This window comes from Heteronotia binoei, chromosome 1, assembly GCF_032191835.1.
Source record: "Heteronotia binoei isolate CCM8104 ecotype False Entrance Well chromosome 1, APGP_CSIRO_Hbin_v1, whole genome shotgun sequence".
Classification (NCBI taxonomy): Eukaryota; Metazoa; Chordata; class Lepidosauria; order Squamata; family Gekkonidae; genus Heteronotia; species Heteronotia binoei.
In genome coordinates this window covers 191,151,356-191,165,517 of record NC_083223.1, presented here as the reverse complement: position 1 = coordinate 191,165,517, position 14,162 = coordinate 191,151,356, and the positions used below count along the sequence as shown (strand labels likewise).

The window sequence follows — 14,162 nt, the reverse complement described above, 5'->3', positions numbered from 1 at the left end:
AAGCTCTGTGGAACTGTGAAAGATCCTACAGGGCTCTGATGTTATCCAATAGTGCATTTCACCGTGTGGGAGCTGCCACAGAGAATGTCCTAGCCCTGGTGGTAGTCAGCTGGGCTTCCTTTGGCCTGAAGATTGTTAAAAGGTTTTGGGATCCTGAATGCAGTGCTCTCTGGGGTACATGTGGGGAAAGGCAGTCCCGAAGGTAGACAGGTCCCAGGCCATATAGGGCTTTAAAGGTTAATACCAGCACCTCGAAACAAATCCGGAATGCTACAGGCAGCCAATACAGTGTTTTCAGTGCAGGTTGAATATGCTCCTGTATAGGAAGCTCTAATAGCAACCTGACCACTGCATTCAGCACCAGCTGCAGCTTCTGGTTTTGAGACAAGGGCAGCCCCATGTAGAGGGTGTTATGTTACAGTAGCCTATTCTAGAGGTGACTGTATCATGGATTGCAGTTGCCAAGTCACTGTATTCTCGGGAGGATAAGTCCAACTGCCTTATCTGCCTAAGATGGTAAAAGGTTGATCTGGCAGTGGCTGCCACCTGGGCCTCCATTGTCAGTGAAGGCTCCAGGAGGACCCCCAGACTCTTAACCTTAGGCACTAGCACCAAAGGTGCCCCATCAAAGGCTGGTAAGGGTATCTTTCCTCCCAGACAGCCGTGACTCAAGTGCAGGACCTCCGTGTTCACTGGATTCAATTTCAGACAATTCTGCCTAAGCCATTTCACCACAGCTTACAATGCCAGGTCCAGATTTTCCAGGGCTCAGCCAGACTGGCCATCCAACAATAGATAGAGCTGGGTGTCATCTGCATACTGATGGCACTCTAGCCCATATCTGGACAGTCTGAGCAAGGGGGTGCATATAGATGTTAAACAACATCAAAGAGAGAACTGCTCCTTGAGGCATGCCACATATCAGTAGGTGCCTCCAGGACGATTGCCCCCCTTTGTCACCAACCTTGGAGAAAATAGGTAAGCTATTGAAGGGCAGAACCCTGAATCCCCACATTGGTGAGGCTGTGGGTCAGAAGCTAATGGTCAACTGTATCAAACATAGCTGACAGATCTAACAATAGCAGCACTGCCAAACTGCCTCAGTCCAGATGCCTTTGGAGATCATCTATGAATAAATAACTAAGTAGCACAAGAATAAGAGGCTGAAGTATACCAATGAGACGAGGGATTCTAGATAATTTGTTTATTTATTTTCTACCCACATTTACACTGGGGAATTACAATAGGAAGGTGAATTCAAACCAGGCTTCACTACCAAAAGAAGGATCCTCCTGTGCCCTGGCAGGTTCTGATCTTCCCCTCACAGCACCCTCCTTCCACAGTAACCAGATGGAATGAAAGACCCCGTCTCAGTACCCATGTTATTTGTGAGGTATGGGAGATCTACTCCTTTCTAAGTCATCAGGAAACAGAATGTTAGAAATGTTAGAAAACAGCTCTTCTTAAGGATTCCGTCCCAAGGATTGACTGATATGGGATGGAACTGCTGCAGCAGAGTTTCTTCCAATGTAATCCCAGGGTCCTGGTGGTGAAGGGGACAATCAAGGTACAATGGCTTCCATTTACTGAAGTAACATGAGTTTTAAGATGGAATTGTGCTAGAAAAAGATAATCTCCCCTCATTAGGACACTTCAGCTTGTCCTTTTCAACCAGGTTTTTGGTGATGGTGAGATGAGACTTTTTTCATCTTGCAAATATACTTCCTCTCTCACATGTACCCCTTCTCCAATTCCAGGAGCCCAAAGGGGAAAGCAGCTCACCTTGTTGGGAAACCAGTGTATGTACACTTGGGCAGGTCCTGGCACTGCATTCTTCACTGTCACCTCCATTCCCATTAGTTCATAGCCAAACAACACTGTAAAATATTTCTTGACCAAGAGTATTTGCTTAATAATGTGATTTATTTTTCAAAAGTAACTAATAATTTGTGTTCTGTATTAATGGTAACTAAATTTTGTGTGTATTACAGACACTGCAATGTTGGTTTAATTGGTAAATTAATCAGTTAAACACTCCAAAGTTAAATGAGTTTCCTTTAAAGGAAAACTTTCAATCTGTTGACATGCCTAGTTTTCTTTCAGCCTTTATTAGTTTGCCTACCTGAAATTTCTATTACTGAAGCTGGAAATTCATTTCTGTAGGTTAGTGTACTGTGAAATCAACCCTTACCAGTAACCAAATTCTGTCACTCTGGTCCACCTCACAAAATTCTGTCAATCTGGTCCACCTCACAAAAATGGAACTTTATTAAAACTTACCCTGTGCTGCCCCTTACATATCATTTGGGGGATCACCCATACTGCACATGACACCAAACTCCCTTGCCTTCCTTCAGGCATTCCTTGGATATTAAATCCCAGCCCTTAATATGAGGACTCGAACCTGAGTATTAGATGTGCCTGTTTTATGGCAAAATATACAAATGGGATTTTCTGTTATGAATTGGGCTCCTACATATAATGGCTGAGTTTCTGGCAGAAAACATAAAACCAACAATTGAGAGGAATTTGGGCCCTTGGTTCTACTTTTGATGTGTAGATAACCTTTCCTTTAAATGAGCAGCATAATCAGAGCTTATCAGGCTGAGCAGAGCGGAATGGGAGACATTTTAAAATGTGTTATGGAAGGGGGTTGCTAAGTGCTGTCATTCCCATACAAAAATAGCTTCTCCTCAGCCCTTCCAGTAAGGGAGAAGCAGTTTAGGGAAAGCACAGGACATGGAAGCGTTCTGTGAGATCCACTTCTGGTACACTGATCTGCTGTTGCCATCAAATCTACTTTTCCCCTAAGTCCCATTCCGTTTTGTAGCACCGGAATCCATGCAAGTGCAGTCAGGACCATGGACAGAGGATTGATTCACAAAACTTTTTTTCTAGCTTCTTTGGATCATTCCATAATTTATTTACTATGGGTGAATAAGGGTCATGGATATGAACTAAAGAAGCCTGGGCTGAAATCCCTGCTCAGCTATTAAACATACTAAGTGACACCGACCCAGTGAGATGAGACTCTGCCTAGTTTGTCACACAGGGGTGTTATAACAAGTCAATGGGGAGAAGCCCTGTGTGAGCCCTTTGAGTTCTGATGGCAAAGACCAGGATGTAGATATGTTAGATGGGCAAGCCTGCCAGTGTGCAGTAAGCTGAGCCAAACAGTGGTCAGGCAAGCTAGGCAAGCACCTGCTTTGCTATGCATGATTCTTCAACAGAGATTCACAAGGCCTGCTCGACATGCACATGGGCTGTTGTGTGAAAATAATCTAATTCTCCCAAGGCCTATGACTATGAGTTCAAACTGGCTCTAAGGGAGAAAATACTATAAAGATGTTCAGAAAGGCTCGGAACTAAAATAGATTCTCTCTCACCCCCCACCCCCATTCTTGAAGAGATTGGTCTATTAATACATCCAGCGAGTCTCAGCTGCAGCTTATTAGCCAGAAAATTAGAACAGGCAAAACAAAGCCTGGGGTCTTCTTTTTAAAGCTGTTTGTTCTAACAAAGCAGACGAGATCGGCTCGTGCCGCCTCTCTGGGAATTTTTTTTGATACATTTAATTAAATTGTATTTTAAAGATTAAATAGATATGTACAGAGGATGTGTATCACCGCAGCAGGCTCCAGGGGCTATTACTGGCAACCTCTTGGCACAGTATTCCACCCAAACCCACAGTCTAAATTAATGTTTTCTAACCTTTGTTTGCAGGAATAATAAATAAAAATCAATAATTGTGTTTATTAAAGGCCAAACTACATGAAATTGTGGAAGGCCCTTTATGGTTCCTGTATGGTTTTCCCAAGGAATGTGTAACAGGTTCAGGGGGAATTTAGATCAGGAAAATGGTATAGGATCAATGCAGAGTTAACCATGTTTTGCCCAGTGCCATGGAGTTGATCCAATGCCCCACCCCCCATTCCCTCCTCATGCTGCTTCCAACTTTTTTTTTTTTAAATGGGAGATCTGATTGTGGAACTTCCACTTAAAAGCAGTGTTGCATTAAGTGATTCAGGAGTGTAGCGCAGGTGTTTGCAAGAATGTATTATAAGGTAAGAGTGAAGGCAGAGAAGGGCACTTATTTTCCCTCTCTGAGTCAGACTCTAGTTAAAATGTTATAAATTTAGAGTTCTGATTTCCATTCACTCTGTAGTGCTTTCTCCCCAACCACTGCAGTCTAGTTTTTGATGTTGATAGTGGTGACTAGTACAGCAGAAATAAAACCAGAATAAAAGGGTGTGTCCTAGATGGACTGCTATCCTTGTTCCACCCATAAGCATGCACCACTTTGGGAGCAGATTGAAAGTGTATGTGTGTGTGTTAAGTGCTGTCAGGTCACTTCCAACTCACGTGTACTCCATGAATTAATGACCTCCAAAACATTGTATTATTAACAGCCTTGCTTAGATTGCAGATTGAAGGCTGTGGCTTCCTTGACTGAGTCATAGAAACATAGATCTGGAAGGGACCATATAGAACATCTAGTCCACCCCCCTGCTCAATGCAGGATCAACCTAAAGCAGAGGTGTCAAACTCATTTGTTATAAGGGACAAATCTGACATAAATGTCACTTTGTTGGGCTGGGCCATATGTGCCATAAAATGCAACATTAGGTACCGAAGATATAAACTTTATAAAGGTAATTTTAGGTGTTGAATGGCAACAACAGGTGAATGACAATAGCAGGCATGATTGGATTAGATGTGATATGCACAGGGGTAGTCGGTGTAGAGATACCACCTTTGGTAATGAGACAGGAAACCTAGGTCTCAATTACATCCAGGAGGATTCAGTCCAAGAAGATGCAAAGAATAAATGGACATAAGTCTGACACTAGAACCACGATATTCAGTTGCTGACCTAGCAGTGCTCTTACAAAGGAATTTCAAAAGGAGATTAGAAAGAGAGTACTGAATTGCAGTTAACAGTGACACTCAAGTCAATGCATCCTCCTGCACTGAACTGAGGGCTAGTTTTTCTGTCTCATTACCAATGTGTGTTATTGTCATTTGACATCATAAATCACTCCACTCCCAAGATATTAGGACCAACCCAAGTGTTTTAATTCCTAATCTGGATCTTTTTGCAAGATCCCCAAAAGAGGAGAAGCAGCCCTGGAGAAGCAAGCAGAAGGGGTGTGTGGGCGAGGGAAAAAGAGAGGCAGAGAGAAAAAGGTAGAGGGGCAGACTGGAAGAAGAGAGGGGCAGAAGCAGGCTGTCTTTGTATGTCTCTCATGTGAAGCAGCACAGAACTCTATTATTAATAATAGAATAATATTATTATTATTTTAATTTTTTGTTCCAGACTGCACCATATTGTACATAATAGCTCGTTTATACAATATTGTTAGAAGGGATTGTTATAATTTTACTTATGACCATCCAGGTCATGGATCAAGTACAAGTTTTGTGCTTTTCATTTTCCCCACAATTCATGTTTTTAAAAAAGTAATTAATGGGGGGGGGGGGCGCCAGAAGTTAGTTTTGCCTAGGGCGCCAGATAGTCTAGGGCCGGCCGTGCCCACCTTGCTGCTTTTGCCTTGAAGGCAAGAGTAGCTGGATGGGGTAGCTGGAGTTGGGCCTCCTTTGTGAGGGAAGCCTGGCTCAGGGAAGCTGCGCCGACTCCCCGCCTGGCTGCCTTTGCCTTGAAGGTGAGAGCAGACAGTTGCGACACATTCTCCACACAGAAAGTTCCCCTGTGTAATTAGTGTAGGCTTCGGCTATGTGTGAATGTTTGAGGCGATTCCCATACAAACACAAGTTCTTGTTTATAAGATTACAAGCTCTTTGGAGCCTGCTTTGACCCTGCTCCAAAAGTGATAATTATTAGGATTGTAAACTCTTTGGAGTCCAGGTTAAAGGTCCCATTTCAGAGTGATACCAAGGCTATATATTTATTCATTCATCTTGGACCTGATGAAGATTTGAAACTGTGCACTTTGGATTGACCCACCGTCGTCCATATATATATTTGGAATTTATTTCTGAAATTTGTGTAAAAACTGTTTATGTCTGGCTATCACTAAAATATTCTTACTGTTGTGTTGTAGTGCTTGTAAGCAGTGTATTTTTTATTTGAATTCCCAAGTGGGGGCAGGGGATCCCCCAGTTTGGAGGCCCTCCCCCTGCTTTAGGGTCATCAGAAAGTGGGGGGGATGTCTGCTGGGTACTCTATTATTCCCTATGGAGACCAATTCCCACAGGGTATAATGGAGAACTGATCTGTGGGTATCTGGGGCTCTAGGGGAGTAGTTTTTTGAGTTAAGAGGCACCACATTTGCAGCATAGCATCTGGTGCCTCTCCTCCAAAAACTGGCCAAGTTTCAAAAAGATTGGATCCGGGGATCCAGTTCTCTGAGCCCCCCAAAATGTGCTCCTATTCTTCATTATTTCCAATGGAGAGAAGGCATTTAAAAGGTGTGTGGTCCCTTTAAATGTGATGACCAGAACTCCCTCTGGAGTTCAATTATGCTTGTCACACCCTTCCTCTTGGCTCCACCTTGATGCCTCCTGGCTCCACCTCCAAAGTATCCTGGCTCCATGCCCAAAGTCTCCAGATATTTCTTGAATTCGACCTAGCAACCCTAATTGAAAGTGCATTACTTAGTGTGTGTGATCGCAGCCAGAATGAAATAAAAAGACAGAAAGACAGAGATACAGAGGAAGAATGAGAGAAAGAACAGAAGGGAGGTAGAAAAAAGAGGGGAGGGAGTGAGAGCAGGGGTCATTTTGTAGAAGAAGAGGTTCCAGAGCTCATTAGCACAACTCATTTGCATAACTCTTTGCATATGCCACGCACCCCTGACATCACTGGAAGGTGTACTAAATTATATCAGCTTAGCATCTACCTTAACATGCTTCATGAATTATAATTGTCACCTTACTCCCATTATACTTTTAAATCTATTTATTTATTTATATCAAATGTATATCCCGCCCTTCCCTTACAGGCTCAGGGCGGCCAACAACAGTTAAAAACAACATAAAATATTAAAACAGAATATGCAATAAAATCATTCCATACATTTTACAGTCATTAAAAGTCCAAGATGCACATTGATGTTCTGTTTTTTCTGATAATCTGGTTTCAATTATATTGGTTCAGTGAAATTATCAGTGCTGTGGAATAATAGCCACCTCCCCTTAACCACTGAAAGCGAGGTTGAACAGTTTGGTCTTACAGGCCCTGCAGAACTGTGGCAGGTCCCACAGGGCCCTGATGTTTTCAGGGAGGGCATTCCACAAAGCGGGGGCTATTATTGAGAACACTCTGGCTCTGGTGGTGGACAGTCTAGTTTCTTTCAGTCCTGGGATCTTAAGATTTTGGGACCCTGATCGTAGTGCTCTCTGGGGTACATATGGGGAGAGGCGGTCCCGAAGGTAGGCAAGTCCCAGGCCATATAGGGCTTTAAAGGTTCTAACCTACACCTTGAAGCAAATCCGGAATGCCATAGGCAACCAGTGTAATGTTTCCAGCACAGGCTGAATGTGTTTCTATACAGGTAGCTTCATTAACAGCCTGACTGTTGCATTTTGCACCAGTTGCAGCCTCCGAATTTGAATCGAGGGCAACCCCATGAAGTTTCAGTTTCAGTTTATTTCAGTTTATATCCCGCCCTTCCCACCGAAGCGGCTCAGGGTGGCTCACAACATAAGATCTAACATAGATTTTGGTTTTAAAAATACATCAATTTATAACAATTAAAAGAGTAAAATGATAAAACAAATAAAACAGCGATCTGTCAGAATACTACACTACAACCTTCTATAAAGTTTCCAATGCCAGTTAGTTATAGGCCAGCCGGAAAAGGGCTGTCTTACAGGCCCTGCGGAACTGGCCAAGGTCCCACAGGGCCCTCACCTCTTCCAGCAGCTGGTTCCACCAGCAAGGAGCCGTTACCGAAAAGGCCCTGTCCCTGGTGGATTTCAGACAGGCCTCCTTTGGCCTGGGGATAACAAGCAGATTTTGAGAGCCCGATCTCAGTACTCTCTGGGGAACATGTGGGGAGAGACGGTCCCTAAGGTAGGCAGGTCCTAGGCCATATAGGGCTTTAAAGGTAATAACCAGCACCTTGTACCAGACTCGGTATATTATTGGCAGCCAGTGCAGATCCCGGAGCCCTGGCCAGATGTGCTCCCATCTTGGGAGCCCTAATAACAGCCGGGCAGCGGCGTTCTGCACTAACTGCAACTTCCGGGTTCAGCACAGGGGCAGCCCCATGTAGAAGGCATTACAGTAGTCCAACCTCGAGGTGACTGTTGCATGAATCACTGTTGCCAGATCGTCATGCTCCAGGAAAGGTGCCAACTGCCTCGTCCGCCTAAGATGAAAAAATGCAGACTTAGCAGTGGCTGCTATTTGAGCCTCCATTGTTAGGGAAGGCTCAAATAGTACCCCCAAACTCTTGACCTTGTGCGCCGCTGTCAGTGGTTCACCATCAAAAACTGGTAGAGGGATTTCCCTTCCCGGACCACGACGACCCAAGTAAAGGACCTCTGTCTTCACCAGATTTAGCCTCAGCCTGCTCAGCCTGAGCCACCAAGCCACGGCCTGTAACGCCCGGTCCAAACTTTCTGGGGCACAGGCAGGCCAGCCATCCATAAGCAGATAGAGCTGGGTGTCATCAGCATACTGATGACAACCCAACCCATACCTTCGGGCAATCTGGGCAAGGGGGAGCATGTAGATGTTAAACAACATCGGGGAGAGTACCGCCCCTTGAGGCACTCTGCAGTCAAGCATGTGTCTCTGGGACAGTTCACCCCTGATCGCCACCCTTTGTCCCCGACCCTTGAGGAAAGAGGAAAGCCACTGTAAGGCCAACCCTTGAATCCCCGCGTTGGCATGTAGAGGGCATTATTACGGTAGTCTGGTCTCTATGTGACCATCGCATGGATCACTGTTGCCAAGTCCTTGCGCTCCAGGTACAGAACAAATAATCTTATCTGCCTAAGGTTACTTTCTCCTACTTTCTCCTATTTCTCCTCAATTATATTCCAATGAACCACCAGTAAAACATAGATTTTCACTATGTTCCTCCTCCAATCCCACTGCCCCTTTCAATCCTGGGGAAATTATTTTTTCCTTTATGTGCTGCTCCCCTCACAGAAAAGAGGATGGGATGATTTCATCCCTTCACTACTTCTCAGTGCAGCACCCAACATATACAACTGTCTGTCATGCCTCGCCTCCTCCGGAAGTAGCACCCTTCATGCTGCCATCGCCTTGCGGCCCCTGGGGCCCCACCCTGAGGTGGCTGGGAGATCTCAGGGGAGGGTGGTGGGCCGAGTTACCGCACCCTGATGCCCCTCTGGCTGCCTCTCTCTCTCTCTCTCTCTCTGCACGGCTCACTCTCACCAGGCTCCAGCCCTACCCTCTCGTCATCACAGACCTCCTGATCAGCCGCCCTGCTTCCCTTTTATCTCCCTCCCTCCTTCCTGCTCCTGCCCCGAGCGGTTCCCACCCCTGGCCCCGCCCTCCAACTTAAGGGCAGATGCCCAGCATGTCCCGTCCTTCCCTGGGGCTTGCTGTGCCTGCCAGGGCTGGCTGCTGTTGGTGGACTGCTACAGCAGGCCCTGCAGGCCTGCCGCGGCTTGGGTCGCTTCCCCCTGGTGTCCGCTGCTCCTGCTGTTCTCCTTGCTCCTCCTGCCAGCTGGCGGAGCCTCTGGGGAAGCTGCCTGACGCGGTGCCCTGGGTTGGGGCCAGGCCCATGGTCCTGCTGGGTGGCTCCCTCTGCCCACATCTTTGCAGACCTCCACTGTTACCCCGCCCTCCGAGAGGGCTGTTCCTGGGGCCATCGAGACAGCCACTGGCTTCCTTGTCCCCCTGGTGAGTGTGGGGGCCGAGGGCACATTGCTTCTGCCACCGGAGGCGGGGACCGGACAGGGTATAATCCCAGGCAGGGGATTTACAAAAGTTTACAAAAAAGAGCCCTGTAAGCTTTTGGAGGGTTGGCTACATCAGGGGTGTATGGCCTAATATGCAAAGGAGCTCCTGCTATGAAATGACCCCTGACTCCAGGACTATGGGGTGGAAAAGGACATTGCGGGGAGGAGAGAGAAGAATACAGTGAAAATCTGCACCTTTTCTGTTGGTGGTTTGTTGGCTACTTGCCAGTCAGTTTCCATATAACCAAGTCGTCGGTATAGGTTCCTTTTTTATGCACTGAAGGAAGTAACGTCTTTGGGGAGCTCCCCAAAGACGTAACCTTCTTCAACTGTCCCCTTGTCTATATAGCCTAGAGAATGCCAATCAGAGAAGGGCCTTTTCTCTTGCAAAGTTAGCTGTATTGCAATCAGCAGTGGTCGAGGGTAGATATAATAAAATCCCTCAAGCTGAGAGAGTTTGTCCCTGTAATGTTGGTGCAATAGAGACAATAATACATGTTTTACTTCACTGCCTGATATATAATGATATTCGTTTGACGTTTATTTCTCCAATATTATCAAAAGGTTCCAAAATCTCCGACGAAGAGATTGTTAATAAATTTCTTTCTGATGAGAACCCGGAGATTAGTAAAAAAATTGCAAAATTCTGTACTAAAGCAATGAAATTGCGCTCCATTTATGTTTCTCAAGGAACTGTGGGAAGCTGAATTGCATAACTGTTTTGCTACAGCTGTAAATCTATGTATTTAATTTTAGTAAGTTTTAATCATTTTATTGTATAATCATTTTCCTAGTGTGATTGTTGTGATATTTATATATTTCTATACTGACCGTGGGCTGTTAATAATAAATCTTTTTTAAAAAAATGGCACTGAAGGAAGTATGATAAAACATAAAATTTGATTAACCAAAGTTGCCACTCATTCAAAAAAATGAAATATCTTTTTTTCTCATCCCTATTAAAGGAATACACTGAAACAGAACAATAAACAAGCAACCCTTAGATCTCTTTCCCAGTGATTCAATTTGCTCTTCCTAATTAAAATTACTCCCCACTAATTAAACAGCTAACCTAAATTGATTATTGATTAATTAAAGTTTGTGCTCAGCCTCTCTTTCCCAGCATCTTTGGTTGATCCCCAATGAGAATATCACCCATAGTGAAGAATAATACCTGAAACACACATGTTAAAAGATTTCCTCTATCTGAGGAAATGATAACAGGCAAGGCACAGCAATTGAAGTTTTGTTTGGTTTCTGCTTCCTCATCAGGAAATGTTGCCACTGCTGTTTTGAAACCATTCTCAGGAAATTGGCAGTAACTGTGGAAAACATTTCTTTAAAAAATCACTAGTCTTATTAACAGTCTAGGTTCCTTTGAAAATCCTGAGATTTTTCCTCTGCATTTTTTAAAAATGTTGCTTTAGGTAAAAAGGTCTGTGACAAACTCTGCTTGCATTTGATTACTTTATACTTGAGGAGTTGCTTACATCCTGCCATGCTCATATGAACGTTCTCCTCTCTTGCTTTCATAGTGTCAGCCAGAAGAATTAAAGTTGGGTGTATTAGCCACAGAATTAATGTTCTTGTAGAGAAGCTCTTTCCTTATGTCCATTTGTGATCTTGCCAAGCAAAAGAGGCATGAATCAAGATGGAAAGAGGTCCTGACTTGACCTGACAAAGTGATTGAAAATGAAAAGGATGTGCCCCGGCATGATGAAAAGGATGTGCCCTGGCATGATAAGCAACTAATTTTCTGCTCAGATTTGCTCTTGAGTTTGTGTGTATCTTCACAGGTTTGATCCGGTCCCGCATTCGAGGAGCAGACATGGCACAGGCAGGAGTTCTGACTTTCTTAGACAGTCATTGTGAGGTGAACAAGGACTGGCTGCTGCCTCTTTTGCAGAGGATCAAAGAGGTAAGTGTTCTGTGAAGCGGCTCAGCAGGGCCATTTATTTCTCAGGTAGCAAAGTGCATTACTTCTGTCCACATGGAGCTTTTTTTCTTCTTCCTTTCTTTTTTAAATGGAGTGACTTGCAAGAGGCCAGAGGAAGTCACAGTGCAAGTGGCCTTTTGAGACAGAATACTACAGTAGAAACCTCTGAGAAATACCATCCACAGGAAGGCTCAAATCAAGCCCTCTGAATTCCTGAACAGGACTCAGATCCACATATTGGGACTCTCTTGCTGGTCTCTAAGGAGCTGCTGGATTCAAATCGAAATGATACAAACCAGGAGATCAAACAGAAGGAAAGAACATCCATCAGAAACACACAATACTGTCATGTAAGGGTAGAAAATGCTGTTCTGCTTCCCTCCTTGATACCTGTGGCTGGAAGCTTCCTCTTCTAGGTATACTTCTGAAGTCACAGCAATAGATCTATTCAAGCAAGTCAGTGGCTGAACAGATGAACCCCCTCCCCATCTCAGCTGTCCTGTGAACAAAGTCACAGATCAGACCCAGTATGACAGGGGTGGCCAACGGTAGCTCTCCAGATGTTTTTTGCCTACAACTCCTATCAGCCCCAGCCAGCATGGCTGATGGCTGGGGCTGATGGAAGTTGTAAGCAAAAAACATCTGGAGAGCTACTGTTGGCCACCCGTGCAGTATGAAAGACCCTACTACAGAGTGAGCAAAGGAAGACCTGTCCCTTGAGTGTGCAAATTAAGTTAGCAGAGCCCCAGGGCTTCTCTTAGAGTTGCTGAGTGGTACAAGGGAAATAGGCGGGCATGGCTCCAGCCAAGTTTTTAATTAGGCCTATGTTCAATTCCCTGTGCTGAATGATTTAGGGGAGTGATGGCTCTTTGAATAGGGGCTGAATTTAATTTCATGCAAATTAAGCTTTAATAAATTGATTTAATGGGAATTAAATCCTACTGATTTTATTTTGCAGCAGACAATGGCGTTCTTGTTCTAGTCAAGACAGAAACATGAGATTAAAGTCCTAGCATAGTCTTTCTCAGTTACAGAAAAGTCCTAGCATTATGACCTCGTGGCTTCTCCATGAGAACAGGGGACACATGAATACCTGCCTTTGTCAACTATTCTTTGCTCCTCTTGGTCCCATTCTGCCACTTGTACTATGGGAGCACGCATCTACCCCTTCTTCACAGCAATGTGCTTTTTGTTCTGAGTTGAGCTGTACTAGGAGAGCAGGCATGGCAGTGCTCAAAAATGAATAGGTCAAATGTTTACTTCGTATTGTTATTTTCGGCAGCTGATGACTGTAGCAATATCATATATTATGTTTAACAATATAACAGATTTATTCCAGTATAGCAAAAAAAAATTAATAAATAAAAAGCCCAATAATGTTCAAATAATGGAGAATTGGAATTTTCCCCTAGAAAATATGGCTGACTTCTACAGTATTTAATTATTGTCGTCATCATTATCGTTTCTATAGCAGGTTTATTTATGGGTTTACTTACTCATACCCCACCTTTCTCCCCAGTGGGGACCCAAAGCACCTTACATTGTTCTCACCTCCATTTTATCCTCACAGCAAACAAGTTAGTTTAAGAACGGTGACTTGCCCAAGGTCACCCAGCACGGTTCTATTGCACAATGGGGATCTGAACATGTGTCTCCAAATTCCTAGTCCAACATTTTGCCCATTGCAGCATACTTGGTGTTTGTGGTGCATTAATTCTATGGATTCCAGATCCACTCTAATCCCCTTGGCAAAAATAAGATCCATTGAGTGGCCTGCCTGGTGTGTGGGAGCCAATACAAACTAGGAGAGTCCCAGCACTTCTATGGATGACACTAAGTCCTTAGGCTGAAAAGAAGCCAGGTTACAGACATGAAAGTCCCTCAGGACTAGAAGCCTAGGGTATTCCAATGCCCAGCCACACACAGCCTCCATTAGGTGAGGCAGGTTATCTGCTGGTGCGTTAGGTGGTCAGTACACCAGCCAGATAGCCAAACTCTCCTCAGCTTCTCACACTAGGCCAACATATTCAATACTACCAATTTTTGTTATGGAAACCGCCCTGAAGGAGAAAATCTCCTGAATGAGCTGCACTATACCCCCCCACCCGTTTGTCCAGGACTGGTGAAGGACTGAAAACCTTGGGGGAGTAAGTTGGTTCAGGGCAACAGTCTTGCCCTCTCTCACCCAGGTCTTGGTCATACATGCCAGGTCTATATTTTGTTACAACAGGTAATTCTGGAGGCCAGAAGTCGTCTTATTATCAATAGACCTGGCATTGCACAATAACAATGTCAGAGAAGGGTATGACTTCCTAGCCCTATAACC

General features: G+C 44.6%; 1 protein-coding gene across 2 annotated transcripts in view; it reads left to right on the top strand.

The window, feature by feature from the left end:
* GALNT14 (polypeptide N-acetylgalactosaminyltransferase 14) overlaps positions 1–14,162 on the top strand; it is a 392,734-nt gene that overhangs the window by 311,847 nt on the left and 66,725 nt on the right. For both annotated transcript variants that reach the window (XM_060245496.1, XM_060245487.1), the window contains exon 6: positions 11,697–11,818. In XM_060245496.1, coding sequence (XP_060101479.1) covers positions 11,697–11,818 — 122 coding nt within the window. The remainder of the gene's footprint in view (positions 1–11,696; positions 11,819–14,162) is intronic.